This window comes from Emys orbicularis, chromosome 22 (assembly GCF_028017835.1).
Source record: "Emys orbicularis isolate rEmyOrb1 chromosome 22, rEmyOrb1.hap1, whole genome shotgun sequence".
Lineage (NCBI taxonomy): Eukaryota > Metazoa > Chordata > Testudines > Emydidae > Emys > Emys orbicularis.
Window position 1 is genome coordinate 7,128,132 of NC_088704.1, and position 21,062 is coordinate 7,149,193.

Genomic DNA, 21,062 nt, shown 5'->3' on the forward strand with positions numbered 1-21,062 from the left:
GAGAAACTGAGGCACAGAGAGGGGAAGTGATTTGCCCAGGAGGCCCATGGCAGGAATAGAACCCAGGCCTCCTGAGTTCCAGTTCAGTGTCCTAACCACTAGGGCAAAATGCCAGGGGATGTGACCGTAGCATTGCTCGCCCCATGCCTCTGCCAGGCTGAGCTGTGCTGGAGAAGCGGTGGCGCTGTGGTTTGGTTTCCATTGCACTAGGACACTCCAGGGGAAAGCGTTTAGGGGCAGGGCATGGCACCCGTTGCATTCAGTACAGGTGAGCCCACCTGAGCGGGACCTGTCCTCGCTGCTAGTGACTGGTGGCTGTACCGCTGCGGGGGCATTGGGGGGAGTCTGATTGAAACCAGGACAATGCTTTGGGTGCTATAATGGAGGGAGGAAGGGGGGATCCCAGTCCTGCTGGAGATACCCAAAGGTGCTTTCCCTGGTCCACGGGAGGATCGAAATAACCGGTTGCTTGAGACCTTGATGAGTAGGAGAGATGATGCTCCTGGCTGGGACATCTGCAGGGGTTGAATGTCTGAATGCATGAGCCTCTCTTGTTTGAGCTAGAGGGTGAGGTCCAGCGGAGATAGCATAGCGTAGTGGACAGGGCACTAGAGTGGGACTTCGAAGATCTGGGTTTTATTCCCAGCTCTGCTGCTGGGAGACCTTGGACAAGTCACTTCCCCTCTTTGTGCCTCGGTTTCCCTATCTATAAAATGGGGATAAAGATACTGACCTCCTTTGTAAAGCACTTTGCGATCTACTGATGGATAGGGCTCCGTGATATTATTAGCATGGAGACAGTAGCAGATTTATAAACCTGTAATACCTGGTACGGCCAGTGGAGGGGGACAGAGCCACACTGTTAGCATGGGTATGAAAGCAGTAGCAAATTGACTACATAGACCACACTGCATTGGCGTTCCGAGGGGAAAAGGGTCCTACCTTTCATCTGTGATCTGGCTGCTTAGAGTTATCATGTTTTCCTTCCCCCCCTCATCCAAAGTCCACTGATCCACCTAATTGTTACATCTTCTGGCAGGAGACGGGCTAGTGCAGGGGGCCCTGGAGACCTCGACCGAGGGGGAGGAGGAGCTAGGGGAAGCATTTGATTTCGACGACAGTGAAGAGGAGGAAGAGGATTCCACAGTAGGGGTCAGCAGCGCTAGCACCGAACCCAGCGTCGGAGTGGCCCTGCAGGCCCCGCCCAGGAGGCGTAGATCAGGAATCGCTGCTGAGGCCCATTCGTCAGGCCAGCAGGAGAAGGATGGAGCGCCCCCTGCAGGGCAGGCACAGCTGACCGACTCTGGATCGAGCACCAGCGCTGGTAAGTAGGGCTTTCAGCTCGTGCTAACGCAGGATGCTTCACGCCCAGCATCTCTCAGGGGTCTTTGCAAGACTCAGGGTTGCAATGGGACATGCTCAGCCTACTGGCCCCATTACAGAGCTGCAGAAGGAATGGGTAAGAACCAGGTCCTGGGTCTCCGTTGCCCTGCCCCGCTGGCAGTCACGCACCCCAGTGCAACGTGAATTTCACAAGCTACCCTCCTGACCTGGCAGGGATCGACACCCGGTCCGCGATCCCTTTGCAGTGGTGTAAACGACTAACAAAGTGCAGGACAATAGAGAATCAGGGCCGCCCTGTTTTGTACTTCCAGGCTCCTACCCAGCTCTGCCGATGCCCCTCGATCGAAACCAGCCACTTCCCTCCCCCACTATTCCAGTCCTGGTCTCTCCCATGCCCTTGCCAGTGTCCCTCAATCTTGACCCGAAGCCTCGCCCGCCCGCCTCCTGCTTTTCAAGTCATGGAACTCTACCATTGCCCTCAAATTCTGTTTAGAGTATGAGGGGAAACATTTTTTTTTTTCCCAGTCTCATTCCTGAGACATCTTACTGTAGGGCATACACGCTGGCCAAAGACCAAGGCCTTCCTGAGAGCTGGCTCGGGGACTGTCAATTTCAGTGGAACAGAACGCTCATTCACCCAAACTTGAAAAGTCTCCCTGAAACATGTTTCAAACTCACTTGGCACTAGATTGAGCACGTCAAAGAATGCTTGAAAACGAAGTCAGCGTGAGTGGGAGCTTCTTGGTGCTGCTAATATTGGTCCAGCACGGAGGGTATGTTCTGCTTGTAAACCAGACATGCTGATATAAACCCTCATGCTTCAGGGCATAAGCAAACCCCTACTTAATGGAGGTCAGGAAGGAACTTCTTCTAAGACCAGGTTGTCCCTTAATTGTCCACTACTGGGTTTCCTGCACCTTCCTCTGAAGTAGCTGATGATAGCCTCTCTCAGAGACAGGTAACTGAGCAGGATGGACCCGTGCTGTGATCCAGATCCTGTGGTCTTGTCAGCTCTGATTCTTGTTGTGCTTGGGTTAACGTACTCTAAGATACTGACTTGGTTTCCTTCTGCTTTTGTTTTTGACAGATCCACTTGACACAAAGCTACAGACAGAGTAAGTGAGTCTAGATTTTATTAAAAAAACCACCCCAAACCCTTGGGTGCTTGTTGGGTTATATCGGACGGGGGAATCCGAGGGGTGTGAGGTAGGGGATGAGAATGCAAATCGTTAATAGAACCCAAGATGCTTTGCTGGCAATGGAGAGACAAAAGCCTGTCTTGTTACATGCTACCTCTTGCTCTCCAGTGACCGTAAAGTCCAAGTCCAGTCTGGCGTGCAGCTGCTGGTCACCTCCTTTTGCCTTTTCCTCCTTGCTTGCTCACAGGTGGGGGCCTGATCCCGCAAACATTTGCTCACGTGCTTCACATTAAGCGTGTGAGTAATCGCACTGAAGTCAATGTGGCAACAGTCCCTGTTATTCCAGTCCTGGGACCTAACCACTGCAGCCAATGGGGCGATTCACATGCTTAAAGTTAAGCCCATGTATAAGGGCTTGCAGGGCAGGGTCTCAGGCAGGAATTGTGCCTATTGCTTTGCGCTGAAGGCTGCGGGTCAGGAGTCCTGGGGTCTATTCCTGGCTCTGCCACTGACTCACTCTCCGTGACTAGAACATCGCTTCTCTTCTCTGTGCCTCAGTTTCCCTGACATGCTGTCATCTCTCCCCCCCAGCAGCTCTTCTCCCTGCTTCAGGATATCACTGTGATGTGCAAAAGGATGCCAGGGCCCGGGGCTATCAAGTGATTCTCCTGCTCCCCAGTGACTGGGTTTGCTTGGGTCTGTGGTTTGGTGAACACAATGGAGCTTTCAGGGCAGCCTGAGCCTACAGGGCGTGTGAGGCCTGGGAGGTTTGGGGGAATGCCAGGTGTGGCCAAAGCACAGCCCGTGGATTTCTGCAGCGCAACTCGGTCGGCTGCCCTCGCCTTTCACACAGAGGTGAGGCTCAAAGGACAGGTCCCAGCCTGACAGGCACTCCCGTCAGGGCAGGCGGTTTTACTACTCAAAATGGCTGAGGCCAGTCAGAGGGCATCGCCCCCTGATGGCCAAAAGCATGTTAAAACATCCCAACTTCCTGGACTTGGAAAATGTCTGCGGTTTTCTCCCTTCCTTTCTCCTCTCGTTCCCCACTCCCTGTCTGTACTGTCTCGTGATTAATGGATCCAGCCCTCTCGCTAGGGTGACCAGATGTCCCGATTTTATAGGGACAGTCCCGATTTTTGGAGCTTTTTCTTACATAGGCATCTATTACCCCCCACCCCCTGTCCCGATTTTTCAGACTTGCTGTCTGGTCACCCTACCTCTCGCGTTCCCTGTAAGACTTTGCGCCAGCTCCTGGGCTGTGGCTACCAGCACATGGTGCAGTTCTGGTGTGTGTGCGTGCAAAAGTGCTTTAAAGTTCACCCCTGTGCACAGAGTGACCAGACAGCAAGTGTGAAAAATCAGGACAGGGAGTGGGGGGGGGGGTAATAGGAGCCTATATAAGAAAAAGACCCAAAAATCGGAACTGTCCCTATAAAATCGGGACATCTGGTCACCCTACCTGTGCGCTGCCCTGATCCTGCAGCTCTGGGCTGGGCTTGAGCAACCAGCGGGCTGCTCTGACTTACGCCAGCTACAACAGCTGAAAGGGTTTGAAACCACAGTGGAGCAGTGTCCAGGGTGTATGGCAGAGAGGGCAGGGGCCTGGGGTCTGCTGGGAATGGAAGAGCGAGTGGGTTCTGCCCCCAGGGAATGTCTGTAAAGAGTGGGGATCGGTCCTGCTAAGGACTGGCCACTTTGTGACTCGGAGGGCTACCCAGGCAGATTGCCAGAAGCCTGAGTGATTCATAACTGTACTGTGGTATTTACGGCCTTGCGTCTCCAGGGCTCACAGAACTGGCTGCCCCCCCGAGACGTGCCGTTCGCCGGCTCTGCCTCCGCCTTGCATTCCCAGGGAGAGCCCTGTGACCATCTGTCCCTGAACGTGGGGACGTGCCAGCTCCTTCGACCCTGCCCAGCGCTTTGGCCTGGGTTCTGGAACCTCAGCAGAGTGGCCACCTGATCCTCCCTCCGCCAACGGAGCAAGTGAAATTGACAGGCGGGTGGCAGAGGACATGTCTGCCTTGGGGAGCATCCTTCACCCAGCCTATTACCCCTCCACCCCCATCTCCCCACAGGAGAGGCGTCCCACTCACTGCCGTAGTCCTTGAGCCCACTCTCCTCGCAGTCTGGTCCATGGGGTGGGGGTGGGGTTGCTGGGGCGATGGGGGAGTGGGCACAGCTCCCCTGGTCCCCATTGTGCCTTCCTCACTTTGGGACGGGCACCCCGGTTTCTCAGGTTGAGGGGCGTCAGGGCGTTGAGGGGTTGTACTTGGCCCTGGGGACCTCCTGCCTTAGCAGGACTGGACATAGCCCCTAACGAGTGCAGAGAGCTGGCCTGTCCATACGCCCCCGGCTTTCCCTGTCCTCCCTCCCACCTCAGCATCAGTCAGGCTGATTGAAAGCCGTTAACCCTGCAGAGTGCTCTATAGCAGGCAGGCCAGCACCCCGAGCTTTCGAGCTCATGCACTGCCTGGAGGAGCCGTGCTTACTGTCCCAGAGGGGCTGGGGCAGTTTGCTTGCCTGGCACTTAGCAGTCAGATCACATGTCACATTGTTGCTCGACTCCAGGCCTTGCGTCAGGGCCAAAGAATCCACAGCGGTTGCTCAGCGAGCAGCTGTAAACGGTGTTATTGACATCACGGGCTCTGTAGGGCTGGTGGAGTAATGGGCATGGGGAAAGGGAGGGCTCTGATTGCCCAGGGATTCACCTCTATTCAGCTTCTCATCCTGCACCCATCCTGGTGGTAGCAGAACAGGATTATTGCTACACGTTTTATTATTATTACTTTATGAGCCAGGAGAGATGTAGGTCAGGGCCCCGTTGTGCCGGGCACTGCACGGCTGCATAGTCCGTGGCCCAGACAGACAAAGGCAGGGAGGAAGAATTATTACAAATGGGGAATGGAGGCACAGAGAGATCAAGGGCTCGTCTGCACGAACAATTCATTTGTGGCAAGATAGGATGGGCATCTACCTCCTGCTAATCCTCTTCGAAAGGGGACAAGATCAAAACGCACTGCTGAAGAGTTAGTGCACGTCAGCAGGGTCCACTGGGACAGTTAGTCCATAGTAGGCTGGGGGAGGGTGGATTCACACCCCATCCTGCTGTGAATTAATGGTTCATGTAGACAAGCCCTAAGTGACTGGCCCAAGGCCACCCAGGGAGTCTGTGGCAGAGCTGGGAATTGACCCCAGCTCTTCTGAGTCCCAGCACAGTCCCTTCGCCACAAGATCACCTGAACTGGCTCAGAAGCAGATGTTTTATCCCCCTCTTCTCCTGTCTGTCTGGGCATTTAACCCTCACTCAGCAATAGTTCATCCCAATCCCCCAAATCCAACATCCTCCTGCCCCATGTATTTATTTTGTGGGTGAGTCCAAATCTGGATTGGGATCAGAATCAGTATTATTTATTATGGGCAGCCTCTGGAAGCCCCAGACAGGGATCAGTACCCCAGGTGCTGTACAAACACAGAACAAAAAGAGTTCCCAGACAGCCTGCCCCTACCTCTGTATTGGGACAAATCACACATTCCCCCACCTCCAGATCTGAGCAACCCTGAGCTTTGGGACTGCAGTGTTCCCAGGGTGGATCAGGTTCTGAATTTTGCATCCGTGGATCCCTCGCTCATCAAGATCAGTACTATAGTTCAGGTGACTTGTCTCTCCAGGGTGGTCAGCTGGTTGGGGCAGGACCTGTCTTTTTGTTCTCTTTTTGTACAGTACCTAGCACGGTGGGGTCCTGGGCGGTGACTCAGGCTCCGAGGTGTTATGGTAATACAAAGAATTAATAATACTCTAGAGCACTGAGATTTCCTCACTGAGAAGGTATCCAGCACAGCTTTGACTTGTCCCCCTAATTCAGCACCTGTGGGGTTAACAGGTACTCAGCCGGCCTTCTCCCCAGCTGCGAATAGCTGGCTTGTTTCACATGCCCACAGCTCCACCCCACCCTCTCCCAAGCTGATAATTCAGGTGAGCTGGGAGGCACCGAAAGGAGCTGAACCTGTGGGAGGGATGGGCTTGTGCCCCCGCTTGGAACAAAGGCAGCCTTTGTGGGTTTTGCCCTGGGGCCTGTATGGATCACTCCAGTAGCTTTGCCTACAGGTGCTTACGTAGTACCTTCCTGGCCAGGTAAGGGAGGCAGGGGGTTGCTCTGGGTGTGGATGTTGCTTCATGAGGCAGGTCGTGGTTTGCCCTCTGAGAGCAGGGGGAGTCCCAGGCCTGTGCCTGGTGTTATGACTCAGCTAGAACCTTCTGGTAAATATTTCAGGGCTTTCTCCCCGCAGTCTTACAAGGTGCTTCCAATTTCTAATCCTAGCACTTGCATCTCCCTCCCCTGAGAGCTCCCTAGGCCTTTAGCTTCATCTCAAGCGACCCCTTGGCAAACATTTTAAAGGCTACTAAGCGTTCTCTTTGCAGGCTCTCCAGACTCCAAAGAACCCTGTAGCGATCGGCACGGAGATGTTTTTAAATCTTCACTCTTCTCCAGTTACACTGCCTGTTCACCATTCTTGCAGTCTGTATGGCTGGGACAAATTATTCATGTTCATTGTTAGCCGCTAGAGGCCTCAGCTGAGGTCAGGGCCCCATGGTGCTATACACGCACAGCAAGAGACAGTCTGTGCCCCAAAGAGCTTCCACTGTAAATAGACATGGCCGAGAGAAAGGAAGGATTAGGCTCTCCACTGTATAGTTGGGAACTGAGGCCCAGCAAAGTTAAGTGACTTGCCCAGGGTCACACATGGAGTCTGTGGCAGAGCAGGAATTGAGCCCAGCTCTACTGAGTCTCAGCCCAGTGTTTGACCCACTTGGCCATCTACCCTGTGTATACGAACAGACTAGTCAGTTTCCTTCTCCGGTTTGCGTCTGTCTGTTGGTGCTGATAAGGGCCCATCAAATTGTCCTTGGTACTTTCACCCACACTAAGATTCCCACGATCCAAATAACTGCTCCATTCTCTGAGATGCATATTAGCTGCTAACAAACATTAAAGCAATTCCTCCCCCCCCCCATTTCATCTCCCATGTCCCTTAGCTCACTTCCCCCAGGGAAATAGTGTTTTGCAATGTTTGCATTGCAAACACAGGAATGTTTGCTGGTTAAACTTTTCTATTGGAATATACAGTTCCTGGATAAATTCCTACAGGCTTTATGTTCAGCTTGACGCTTGCTTGCTAAATCTAAATTTGGGCTAGAAATGGCCTTTAAGCTCTATTTAGAAATGCCCCGTGTGCGGGCTGGGCCCCACCTTTCCTTACAAGTGTTACCCCCCCCCCCCTTTCTCTTTGGCCTGCACTCCTGGGAGTGGGTCTGTCTGCCTGCTGCAGAATCAGTCTTGCGACCTTTATCCTCAGTTCCCTCCTGCTCGGGTTGTCAAGGCTGTTTGAACCCCATCCGTGCTGCTGCTGCATAAACCCAGCCCACTGGTCTGTTGTAATCCAGGCGTTTAGATCCCCCAGGCTGAAATTGACAGAGAAATTGACAGGAGAGACTTGACCGGGGATTCCAGTGATTTGGGGGTATGACTTTTTCCCTGCATGGGAGCGGTGTTAGGCAGATCTCCGCTGGGTGCTGCTGTTACATCCACCCCAGGAGTAGATTGTGCAACCCTGTCTGAGGGTGTCTGGCTCTTTCTCTCTTCATCCGACCTCTCGTTTCTGTGGCTGGGTCATGCCATTATCTGATCTCTGGGCTGGCATCATTTTGAATCCCAGCTGCAAAATCTACCATCTCAGGGAGGCATTTGCAGCCTGGAGAGTCTGCTGCAGATTTGAGCCTCCCCTATCGCAGGCTCTGCCCTCCCCCACCCAACTGAGGCTGGGTTCACCCATCCCTGGTGAAGCAGCAGGCCCCGGTAACGCAGGAATGGAATGCAGGTTTTACTCCTGCATCCTGGATCCAGCTGACCACGCATAAATGTGGTCAGCTGGATTGTACTGGGCAAGGGGCATGTGTGTGTGTTAAAACAAGACTGTATTAACCCCTTCGCCTCTAAGGGTATGTCTACACTGCAGTTAAACACCCACGGCTGGCCCGGGTCGGCTGCCTCACGCTCGCTGGGCTCAGGCTGCAGGGCTGTAAAATTGTGGTGTAGAGGGTCAGGCTGGATTCTGGGCTCTGGGACCCTCCCCCAAGTGTCTACACCACGATTTGACAGCCCCACAAGCCCACGTCAGCTGGCGCAGGCCAGCCACGGTGTTTAATTGCAGTGTAGACGTACCCTAAGCCACAGGTAGTGCCTCTTGCATGTGACAACAAAGGTTTCAAGGCTGAACTGGGTTCAAAGGGGCACCAGAACCATCTGCAATTCTCATCCTCCATTTGGGCAGCCCGAGATCCGCTCCGTCTTGGCCTATGTCATTCATATGCACAAAAGAATTGGGGAGCGATTTCCCCCCCCCTTGTTCCTTCTGTATTTTCTTGTATAGGGTCTTCGTTTGCTGGCTCGCTGTGGTCGAGAGCATGGGGCTATGAGTCCGGGAAGCCCATGTCCTATTCCTGGCTCGCAGTGTGTCACTTCCCTGCTCTGTGCCTGACTTTCCCCATCTGTACAATGGGGATCACTCTGACCTGCTTTTTTAAAAGTGCTTTGAGATCCTCTGGCTAAAGGTTCTATCTGAGTGCAAACTGTTAATGTTTTAATTTTAAACTCCATACGGAGACGGGAACAGTTAGCTTCTTGGTGTTATAGAGGAGATTACAGCCTTATTTAGAAAGATGGATACACATAATACTTTGTTTGTTCTTTCTTGTTGAGAATAAATCCCTTTAGACTGGAACAGTTTGCTCTTTGCATGTGGAATATACATAACTCAGGCTCCCCTCTGCCTGTTTCATAACCAAATGATTTGGGAAATGCTTTTAGTAGAGCTGGAAAACTTGAGTTTTGGGCAAAAAATTAACTGAACTATTTTGGCTGAAATTCAAAACATTTTGATTGGGAAATCCTGCCACAGTGCCTCATCAGAGTTGTAGTTTGGGTGCATCATGCTTTCATTATCCTCCAGCGGCTTGCCTCTTTGTTTGGACTACATGCCCCATGATGCACCAGCCTCACTTTATGGTGACAGGATGCAGTGCCCCGTGGCTGCGGTGCATGATGGGAGATGAAGTCCAGCTGGGAAGGCTGGCCATAGAGAATGAAGGCAGGAGGCATCTGAACTATAACTTCCATGAGACGTTTCAGGCTTGAAATATTTCATTTTTTGGCCAAAAGTCTCTTGTTTTGGGCATTTGATATTTTTCAATGAAAAATCAAAAATTTCTGTAGAAAGCAGTTACTTTTCACAAAATATTCAGTTTACTCAAAAATCCAATTTTTTCACCCATTAAAAGACCGTTTTGGTGAAGCTTTAGTCCTTTAATACGCTGTTCTGTCCTGCATCGTGTTTGCCTAGAATTCAGAGCATATGTAATGACCCCCCCCGAGTAGGTTTCTAACCTAGGAACTTCAGCACTCTATCATGGACCTCTACTGCTGCAGCTGAGGGAATAAGTCGATTAGTGGTTAGTAGTTGTAGGCTATTATCCTGCAGTATACCAGCTACTAGAGGGAAGGGTACCACCAACACTGTGCTGAGGGGTGTGTGTAGCAGAACCCGTTTCCCTGGATGTGGCCTCCACCCGTGCTAAGAGCCAGGTCTATATTTGCATTGTCATCGGCGTGTAACTAACGCATGACACGAGGCTGACGTCAATTAAACACAGATCGCTTGTGGGCTTCGTTTGTGGTGTTTTAATAGCATCAGTTGTTCCGTCCTTCCTTTCTGCGCTGCTGGCAGCCGCCGTTCCAGCTTCCCCACCTCACTGACAGGGTGGCCACCGCTGAGGTACAAAAAACTGGGATGATCCCATAAAACTGGCCAGCTGGCAGTGCGCGCTGAGCGTCCTGACTGATTTACCAGGGCAGCTACCTCGAACAAGGGATCACCCTTGGAAAACCTGGACAGGGGGCAGCTTTACCCTTTGAGCCTATGCCACTGCAGCGAAAAGCAGGAAGTGCTGAGAAAATGGACAGGGGACTCGTTGCTGGCAGCTGGGAAGAGGTAGCTCAGAACCAGTGTGGGCACTCGGAGACACTGGGTGGTATTGGGGGCGGGGGGGGGGGGGGAGCAGAAGGGTTGGGAGAACACTTTAGGCAATAATCACTGAGCACTTCATACCTGCCTATATTTTCTTTCCTTGGGCCCCAATTTACCATGTCCCTGCACTTCACGTTGTCATTTACCCCAGAGCAAAACGCTCCTGGCTCCGAAATGGCAGCGTTTCACACCTGCTTTGCTCTGGTGGGAAAGGTGCAGGGCAGTGGTGAATCTGGCCCTGTGTGTTTGCACGGCAGGGCAGTTCAGGGGCAAGGAGTCAGGACGCCTGTCGTCATCGTCTTCCCGCCAATGCTGCTTTTGGTTCCCGGCGTGATGTTGGGCCAGTCACTTCAGCCTGAATTTTCCGAAGTGCTGAGCTCTCGGCTCTGGTTGAGGGGAGCGGTGGGTGCTCAGCACCCCTGAAAGACAGGCCTGTAACCTTGCTGCCGCAGCTTCCCATCTGTACAATGGGGATAAGAATCCTGATGTCTCCCAGAGCTGCTCCAAGCCTGTACTAAATTTCTGCAAAGCAGCTAAGCTCCTCTGATGGACGTGAGGTGAAACGTTTCCTAGAGGCATTGCGAAGGCATTTCTCCTCCTGCCATCTGGGAGGAGATAGGGAATGTTTCTCTGGATCCCAGCTAATTTGATGGCTGTGAAACCTGCCCAGAGACACTGAAATCCCCGGCTGTCTGGTCTCGGGGCTGGTGCGCCCTCGCACGTACGTTCTGGATGCAAGTCGCGAACATGCACTGATGTTCCGTTGTTACAGCAACCTCCATGTGTGGAGACCCCGGCATGGCCTGTTCTCAGAGAATGACCTGAGTCATATGTACGTGGGCGTGTATCCATGCAAGGCAGGTGTTGGGCTATTAGATGAAGCCTGAAAGGTGAGAGTGTGGGTGGCTTTAGTTGGGCACACAACCCCATTTGGTATGGCTGGCTAGTTGCAGGCAGGAGCAAGGGAAGCCTTGACTCTGGCTACTAGAATGATGCAGGGGTGTGACGTTCTGTCACTGGACAGCTTGGGCCTGGTTGCAAGAGCTGGGGAAGTCCCCAGCAGGCAGAGCATGGGGACTGTGGCAGGGTGATCTGCCTGCCCATCCGGTCGTGCTGCTGGGAAGGTGGTCAGGGAAGCCTGGTGAATTTTTCTCTGCAGAACCTGGACTAGTTGCTGGTGTTAGAAGCCAGCTCGGTTCCAGTGTTTGCCTCCCCACGGACCATCTGAGCAACTCCCCTTCCCCTCCACCTCTAGGTCTCTCCTGGCATCACTCCCTCGCAGTTCTCCCGGCTATTAAACACCTGCATTTCGAGTGCTTTCCCGCCGCGATGCCTGGCCCAGTGCCTGTGGGGATGGGTGGTGGACCAGGAGGTTTTGGTGGTGGAGGCTAGAGGAGATATGAGCATTTTGAAGGAAGCGTATGCAGGTGCATATAGGCGTGGCTCACGGGCTCGGACCCAAGTTAGATCGGAGGCTGTTTTCTTGGACTGTTCACCCCAGCACGTTAGTTCTGGGTCTGAATTGCAAGAGATCGCTTCAGATCCGTTTAATCCTGAGCCCCTAATGGTATTCAGAGGGAACTGGCTTTAATAGGCTACATCATGATACTGGATTTGCTTTTTATTGTTGTGATTCTTTTTCATTTAATTTCTTTGACCAAACGTCTCCTTTCTAAAAGCAAAACTAATATTCTATAAGCTCAAAGGAGCAGCCGGTAGCTGCGTTTAAAGGTTAAGTAGGTTAGCTGCTTCAATTTGTGGTGTTTGGAGTGGGACGGCCAGGGCATTTCAGTACATTGTGCTTCTCCAAGTTTCCCCTGCAGATTCAGCTAGAGACGTTATTCTTCATCCCTTGTTCTAAATTGTTGCATAGCGTGGCTGTGTGCTACAGCCCAGAGGTGGCTGCATTTCAGTAGTGAGTGAAGGGACCTCAGCAAGTAGGAACTGATATGTCCGATTGAAGGGTGGAAACCTGCTGTGATCCTGTAGGATTAAAGGTTTCAGAGGGGTAGCTGTGTTAGTCTGTAGCCGCAAAAAGAACGAGGAGTATTTGTGGCATCTTAGAGACTAACAAATTTATTTGAGCATAAGCTTTCGTGAGCCCCCGAAAGTACTCCTCGTTCTTGTTGTAGGATTAAAGATATAGACAGTTGTTGTTAAACATGCTTAAAAAATGATTGTTGCTGTGGCAGCATCTAGCCGCCCCTCTGAGCTCACTGCCCTGTTGTGCTGGATGTGGCACAGATGCATAATGAGAGACAGTTGCTGGACTGAAGAGCTTGCAGTTCAAATATCCAACACAGACACAACTTGGAGAGGGGAAACAGAGGCATGTAGGTGAAGGGACTCGCCCAAGGCCACTCAGCAGGTCAGTGGCAGAGCTGGGAGTAGAAGCTAGCTCTCCAGAGTCCCTGTCTATTCTAAAATCAATATTAACACTAAGTAGCCACCCGAGGCTGTTTCCTCCCGTGTCAGGCTCCTGTTGTCTGTCGCTGTTTCTCACACAGCTCTCGGTGTCTCCACAGCTCTTGACGGACATACAGGGCCTCTGATCCGGTTAATGGGTTCTTCTCTCTCGTCCTGCCAATCCGGGCTTTCCTCAGCCCATCTAGAAGGCAGCCGTGAGCGGAGGAAGGTTAAGAGGCGGGGCGGTGGCGCTAGGTGTCAGCTTGACGTTGTTGCTCCTGGATCCAGCAGCAGTTGCAGGGAGTGATGTAATGAGGGTGGAGGAGATGCTGCCTGCTAAAGGGAAGAGACAGCGATATTGCTTAGCTGGCTGCCTTGGGATCTCGCCCAGTCAGCACAGCCAGCGTGTGTCCCCGGCCCAGTGCACACTGCAGTGCAGAGGAGGGTGGGCGTGTGGCTGAAGAGAAGGGTCTCTGGATGCCAGGGGAGGATTGAACCGGGAGCTGCGGTGATGGGTCTCCTGCCAGGTCTGGAGAGAGGGGTCTGATTTCTGGACTGGCATGCATGGTCGGCGGTGTCTGTATCCCTGCTTTTCCCAAGGAGAGCAGGACACTTTGCTTTGCTCTGAAGGTACGTGAGGAGGCAGGTGCTGCTTCGTGGGTTCCCTGCAGGGAGAGTGGATGGAGGCAGCAGAGGCTGCTGGGAAAGTGCATACCCTGCCCGTCCCGTGCTGACGGTACAGGAAGCTGTAATGGCAGCCTTGCTAGGCCCTGCCACTGCTGGGTAGGGACGTACTCCTTTGGTGTTCAGGGGACGGACATCCAATAGGGGACTCTGTTGCCAGGCCCGCAAGGGGGCCAAAAACTGGGGAAAACGGAGCCCTCCCAGACAGGCCTGTTTTGCCAACAGATTGGAAAGTGGGGACAAGTGAGACGAGGCCTGACTGGAGGGCTGAATGCAAGGCCTGTCCCGCTCGGCAGGGAGACACCCTCACAGATTTGGCTCAGGCCATGGGTGGTGATGAAGTGGGAATTGTCTGTGGTATTTTTATGGGGTGGGGTGGAGAGCTGATGTGTGCCTCAGTTTCCCCTATATTTTGCATGGCTACCGGGTGGGTGGAGGGAAGGTCTAGGTTTGCTCTCTGGGCAGCTAGGAGGCATAGGGGTGTGTGTGAGTGAGCGAGCGCAGGGGGGGGAGAAGGGATAAAGTGCTGGCTTCTCACCTGGAAACTGACGAAGGAGGTCAGACCAAGCCAGAGCCTGAACCTGGGGCTCGGCTTGTTACACCTTGATCTGGCCTAACCAGGACGGCCTGAGCTTTAACCTTCACTTCCCTGCGCTCCCCAAGGGCTTTCGGCTTGTGCATGCCGGGGGACTAGTGAATGGTTACCTGGTTTGGGGAAGGCCGCCTGTCACTGTAAATACTCGGAGACCATTGCTCTCTGAAAAGCTCCTCCCGTTGGAGTCTGGCTGGGCTGGATTCGCTGCAGGGAGCCATGTTGAGACAGTGGGATTGCTGGTGCCGTTGGACAATGTAGGAAGCTGTGAGTCTGCCCCGTGCGGATCTGTGTGGTTCCTGCCCCCCAACTACAGGCCAGGGCATAGACCTGGCCTTGTGACTTGGACGCTTCCCCAGACGTTTTATTTACTTAATAAAGCCAGGCCCAAGCGGACAGTCTGAGCTCTGAGCCTAAGCTCTGTCCGCCCACCGCCCTCCTGATTTAAAGCGGAGATCTTAGTGTGTTAGTCCAGCCCGTGTGGGGCTGGTCCACGCTAGCCCTTCATCCAGGTTTGGATGCCTCCTGCTTGCAAAGCTTCCCCTGAGCACTGCGGTGAGCCATGTTCTGTGATGCGAAGTCATGTTAGGGGATGGATGTCGACTCTGCTTATTTCCCTAGTTCCATGATGGGGATTTGAACCTGGATCGCGGCTTCCCTGTAGGACTGGGGAGAGGCTGGGTGCGTTCACTCAGTGCACTATTGAGTGGCCCCAGATGCTGCTTTAATAGCCGTTCAGATAATACCATGAGGAGAGAGCACAAGGAGCAACCCCCTGCTCCCCAGGTCTGAGATCATGGCCGGGTCTGCCCAGTTAGGTCATTTTCCTGCAGGGCTGGGAGAGGCAGAAACCTTCAAGGATGCCCCCCGGGGAGGGGGATGCGGGGTCACCAGGACACTCCGTCAGCTGCTGTCTGGGAAACAGCCCTTATGGCTTTGATCTCGCTGGCTGCTCTCAGACATCCTGTTCCACCCCACCACGCACACTCCAGCCCTCCCCCTTTCCCAAAGCTCGGACACAGACCTGCCTCCCCTCTAATACTGATGGAAGCCCCCCCGCTTCTTGCACTGAGTTTTAAAAATTCGTAACCCCTTCCATGCTGGATGATGGGCCCGGTTTGTCTGGCAAATGAGTGGACATCCCTGGGACAGCCTGCTGTCGCCTGCTTCAGGTGGCAGATGGGCTTAGAGGATGTGATGATGTGCTGACGCCAGTTCGGCTGCTTACATGAATCTCCAAGAGGATGGAACATTAGACTGGAAGTCTCGCAAGGGGGAGGTTTTTTTCTGTGTCTTTTGGCCCTTCTGCTGCCATCTGGCACCTGGGAGCCTAGTGCCGTGGCCTGCACACATGAAAAATAATGAGGAGGGGCACAACTAATGGAGCTCTTCCAACCTCAAGGGTTAGATTGAAGTTTTGGCTGAAGGTTCACGCCAGCCCTGTTTGTCCAGCCCTGCTGGGTATTGGGAGGGTGCTGTTTGTTTGGATTACAGTAACGCCTGTGGACCTAGGGCTGTACAGATGTAGTGGGAGCTGGTCCCTGCCACTAAGAACTTGCAGTCTAGTGGCAGAGAAAGAAAGTATTATCCCCACTTTACAGGTGGGAAACTGAGGCACGGAAAGACAGTGATTTGCCCAGAGTCACGCGGGCAGTCTGTGTCAGAGCTGAGCAGTGAATCTTGCTTGTGTCTGGAGAGGGATCTTCAGAAGAGAGGAACTTGGATCGCAAGCTCTTTGGGGCTGGGACTGCCTCAGTTACCTGTCTGTGCAGCGCCAAGCGCGCTGGTGTTAAGGCGTTTAGGAGCTAGCACAATACTGGTAAGAATCAAGGCGGATGGTAGGTTCCAGCCCCAAGGAGCGAACAAGCTTGAAAAGAGAAGTGGGGGGAGGAAGAGGACTGACTCATGACGGAGAGAGAGTAACCCAGGAGAGGAGGTAGCGAGCACAATGCAGAGAACCAGGAAGGGATGCCCTGTGGGGGGGAGAGTAGAGGAAATAGGTTGAAAGCAGCCAAGGGGGAAAAAGACACCAGAAGGAGAGAGAGGCAAGTGGAGTGAAGCAGTGGGCACGTGAGAGGGACATGTTGGCGGTGTGGGGGTGGCGTGCTGGGAACTGGCATGACTGAGACCTGCAGTGTAACTGGATGGCGCCAGTGCTGGGAGTCAGCTCTGGTGTCTGTAAGTGGATGCACGTGTAACCAGCCCTGCTCAGGGGCTTGGACCTTCAGAGCTAAAAGCCGTGAGCCTCTATCGCTGCTGTTTACGGGGCGACTCTAGGAGCTGGAAGCAGTAGGAAACTCGCTAACCTTTTACACGGACCAGCCGCTAGAGGGGGACAAAGACCCATCGTGTCTTAGTGCGGCTTGCCCGTGCATGTCGCCCTCTCTTGGTGCCATTTAGCTATGGCAGCCAGGTCGGCAGCCAAGCGATTCGGGTGTGGCCATTGCATTTGCTCACAGCTGGCCCTTGCCGTTCCGGCTGGTGGATCTGCACTTGCCCAGCGACAGCTCATAGCTTCCCCCAAACATCCCTGTGAACTGGCTGCCTATTCCGCTTGCCTGACCACTCACAGCGCTCTTCCCGCCCTAGGTTCCTGACGGTGGTCAGCAATGGGGACGTGGTGGGCAGCTCCCACACCGGGACTCGGACCTGCAGCTGGAGAAGGAAGAGCACCCGGCGAGGTAGGGTTCTGACGCCTCTTTGAGCTGGACGGGATGGATGGAAATGACTCTGGATTCCTTCAAAGGGACTCGTGTGGTGTTCGATCAGCTTCAGCGTGCCCTGGAACGGCTTCCCCATCCCAAATCCTGGCTCTATTTAAACACTGGGCGTGTCTGGGACCAGACTTCAGTGTAGCAGTTACCGTGCCATACATAAGGTGCTGAGAGCTTGATGGGTTGAAATCTGAGAAGTGTCTGATTCAAAGAACCGATCCAAATTTTGGATGTTTGGGGATCAGCACTTGGGCCTAGATCTGGATTTCACAGCTGGCCGCAATTTTGCTCTCATCTGGGCCATGCCCCCAGAGCTGAAGACCCCCTAACTTTGCATTGAGATGTACACTTTGTAGCCACAGGCATGCACAGCACACTTCATTAGGGTGTGCACCCAGGGAGCCCTGCCCTAGCCCCCATCCACTCCCTCCTACTTCCCGCCCCCTGACTGCCCCCCTCAAAACCCCCAACCTCCCTGCTCCTTGTCCCCTGACTGCCCCCCTAGGACCCTACCTGTCCCCTTACTACCCTGACACTTATCCACACCCCCGGGACTCCCGACCCATACAACCCCCCCTGCTCCCTGCCTGCTCCAACCCCTCTCCACACCCCTGCCTCCTGACAGGCCCCCCCCAGAACAATCGACTCATCCAACGCCCCCCCCAGCTCCTTGTCCCCTGACCACCCTCCCCTACTGTCCCCCCCCAAAACCGTCCTTGCTCCCTGTCCCCTGACTGCTATCCGCCCCCTGACACACCCCGGGACTCCCATGCCCCATCCAACCCCCCCTGCTCCCTGACTGCCCCCTCCAGAGACCCCCCCTGCCCCAACCAGGATCCCACCCCTTATCCAAACCCCCCGGTCCCGGACCCCTTACCATGAGGCTCCTAGCAGCATGTTCTGCTCTGCGCAGAGCCAGAGACGCTGCCCCGCGGGAGCGCGCAGCCCCGGCCCCCAGAGCGCTGTGCGCGCATGGCTCCAGGGGAGAGGGGAAGGGGCCGGCGGCTTGCTGTGCTCGGCCGGGCGCTCCGACGACACGGCTTGCTGCGCCGGGAGAGTGGGGCCATTTTCCCACCCCTGCATTAGGGTGTGCCTGGGCACGCCCATGTTTGTAGCCCTGGCCTGTCGCTCCTTAGAAAGCAGCCAGGATCGAGTCCTAAAACTCAGATACAGATTTTTGAGCTCTCCTTGCAGAGGCTTCAGAGAGAGGGGGCAGGATCTAGCATTTGCCACTGAGGCACGAAAGGCATTGAGAGCAGCACGCTGAAGGTTGGTGCTGAAACCTCAGGTGTTCCAGAGAAGATCTCAGGAGGTCATCTACCCCCTGCTCAAAGCAGGACCAATCCCCAGACAGATTTTTGCCCCAAATCCCTAAATGGCCCCCTCAAGGATTGAACTCACAACCCTGGGTTTAGCAGGCCAATGCTCACACCACTGAGCTATCCCTCCTCCCCGTTGTGTTCCCGTTGCACTCAAGAGGTCCCTTGTGATCGGCCCTTTGCAGATACCCAGTGAGAGACCGTCCCGGCCCAGAGTTGACAATCTAAATAGGCAAGGCAGGAAGAACAGTCCCAGAGGTGAAGTGTCGTGGCTGCCAGGTCAGTGGTTGAGGCAGGCATAGAGCCCGGGTGTGGTGACTCCCAATCTAGTGCCCTGCCCACCGGCCCACGCTGCCACTTGGCAGCCAGGAGTCAAAGCGGGATGTCGCTGAAGCTCATGACGCGTTCTCTGCTGGCTTCAGGTTCCTCTCCACAGCTTGCCCTGTGTTGCTTTTCGTTCCAGGCGAACGGTTTGAGTTCCCAGCCCTGGAGGAAGATGTGATCTATGATGACGTCCCCTGTGAAAATCTGGACTCTGATCAGTACGGTATGGAACCACCCAGAATTTTGCTCTGAGCAGAGGTGTCTTTCACGCCCACAGGCTGTCCGTCTGATCTACTACTTCCCCCCCTGCCTCTGTCAGCTCTGTCCTTTCTCTCCTAGCCCCTCCCATCCAAGGATCTTGGAGCTCTTACGTGAGTGTTGGGGGATGGGTAGGTGCGAGGAGCTCCATTTTACAAATGGGGAAACTGAGGCGATGTGCCTTGCTCCAAGGTGGCATGGTGATTCTGTGGCAGAGCTGGGAATAGAACCCAGGAGTCCTGACTCTCAGTCCCCTGCTCTAAGAGGGCCATTTCCCTGCCTCCTTCAGGAGTACCCTGGCCTTTTAGAAGCCACTGTTGGTCTGTTGATTACTTGCTGCTCTTGAGTCCTTTCAGCCTGCTTGGAGCTAAATCAGAATCTCTCTGGAAGCAAAGGGCCAGGTCATCAGCTAGGGTAATTAGTGTAACTCTCCTGATGCCGATGAAGCAATGCTGAGTATCTGCCTTGCTGTCTCCTGTCCACCCCTCCAGAGCTGCTGATTGACAGCAGAGGAAGGGGCCCTTTGTGGCTGGCAGTAGGGGTAGGGTGGTGTGACCTAAGGATTTTACCTCTGGGTAGATTCCTGGGTGGGGGGGGGGAATAAAGCAATTGGCTTTTCATGCCTTTAAAATACAGCAGCTCTGGGTCTGTACCCACAGCCAGCCTGAGCTGTAAAGGGCTGGCTGGGCACCAGGAAGGGAAAGGGGGGACTCTGCATTTCATTGCACTGAATTAACAAACTCCTGCTGCCTGGGATATGGGAGTGAGCAGTGGCTTCGAGACCGGAGGACGCAAGGAAGAGGCTATTTGGAGATGCTTGTGTGAGTAGGTGAGGGCCTCTTAGGCCATATCTACCCTACAGCTTCTGTCGGCGGAACTTCTGTTGCTCAGGGGTGAAAATAAACCAGCGAAGTAAGTTACACCGACGTAAGTGTGGGTGTGGACAGCGCTGTCGGTGGGAGAGCTTCATAGAATCATAGACTTAATGGTCCCTTCTGACCTTAATGATCATCTAGTCTGACCTCCTGCACAACGCAGACCACAGAATCTCACCCACCCACTCCTGTATCAAACCTGTGTGTGAGCCATTGAAGTCCTCAAATCATGGTTTAAAGACTTCAAGGTGCAGAGAATCCTCCAGCAAGTGACCTGTGCCCTATGCTGCAGAGGAAGGCGAAAAACCCCCAGGGCCTCTGCCAATCTGCCTTGGAGGAAAATTCCTTCCCGACCCCAAATATGGCTTCTGTTGCCGACACAGCTACTGCCGCTCGCGGGGGCTGGAGTAGTTAAGCCGACAGGAGAGCGCTCTCCCGTCGGCTTAGAGCGGCTACATTAGAGAGTTTACAATGACGCAGCTGCAAACTCTCCAGGGTAGCCAGGCCCTTCGACTGATGGCACCTCCCTCTTTGTTTGCTGTGTTGTTGTAGGCGTGTTGGTGCCAGGTTATTATGGAGACAAGCAGGTGAGGTCATATCTTTTATCTTCTGTTGGTGAGCGAGACCAGTTTCAGGTCCGGGAAAGGCACTCAGAGCATCACAGGAAATACAAGGTGGGACGAGTGTTTAGCATAAGTAGTTAGCACATATTTCTAGGGACCTTTCAAGGTGAAGTGGCCAGTTAACACGTCTCCAATTATGGGGGGAGAGAAAAGATTGTTGTAACAAGCTATAAATCCAGGTTCTCTATTTGGTCCCTGATTTTTAGTGTCTAGCAAAGTTTATGAATTTAAACTCCCAGGCTTGTCTTTGGAAGGTGCTGTGCAGGTTTCCGTTGAGGACAAGGACTGAGAGGTCCGATACGGAGTGATCGTTTTGTGAACAGTGGTTGTCCCTGGGTGATTTTTGTCTTTTATCATTTTCCTGTGTGAGTTTCTTCGAGAGTGTAGTGATTGTCTGGTTTCACCCACATAGTTGTTGTTGGAGCGTTTAGTGCACTGGGTGAGGTACACCACACGTTGTGATAGGCATGTGTAGGACCCATGGATCTTGAAAAGTGTGCTGTGGGGGGGTGTTGATCATCATAGCAGTGGAGATGTCTGCAGTTTTTGCTTCTCTTCTAGCAGGGTCTGGTGCTGCTTTGAGTTGGTGGGCCCGGGTCTGTGGGGAGCTTGCTTCTGAAGATGAGCTTGGAGAGGTGGTGGTGGGGGGGGGGGGTTTGAAGGCCAGAAGCGGGGGTTCAGGAAAGATTGCTTTCAGGATAT

The 21,062-nt window shown here is 53.7% G+C and overlaps 1 protein-coding gene across 2 annotated transcripts in view; it reads left to right on the top strand.

Moving 5' to 3' along the window:
• ARHGEF10L (Rho guanine nucleotide exchange factor 10 like) overlaps positions 1–21,062 on the top strand; it is a 130,214-nt gene that overhangs the window by 5,307 nt on the left and 103,845 nt on the right. The window contains exons 2-5 of one of the 2 annotated variants that reach the window (XM_065421255.1): positions 1,040–1,324; positions 2,432–2,459; positions 16,837–16,928; positions 18,744–18,827. In XM_065421255.1, coding sequence (XP_065277327.1) covers positions 1,040–1,324; positions 2,432–2,459; positions 16,837–16,928; positions 18,744–18,827 — 489 coding nt within the window. Of the gene's footprint in view, positions 1–1,039; positions 1,325–2,431; positions 2,460–16,836; positions 16,929–18,743; positions 18,828–21,062 lie in introns of those variants that run through there. The other variant, XM_065421256.1, reaches the window with a different exon arrangement.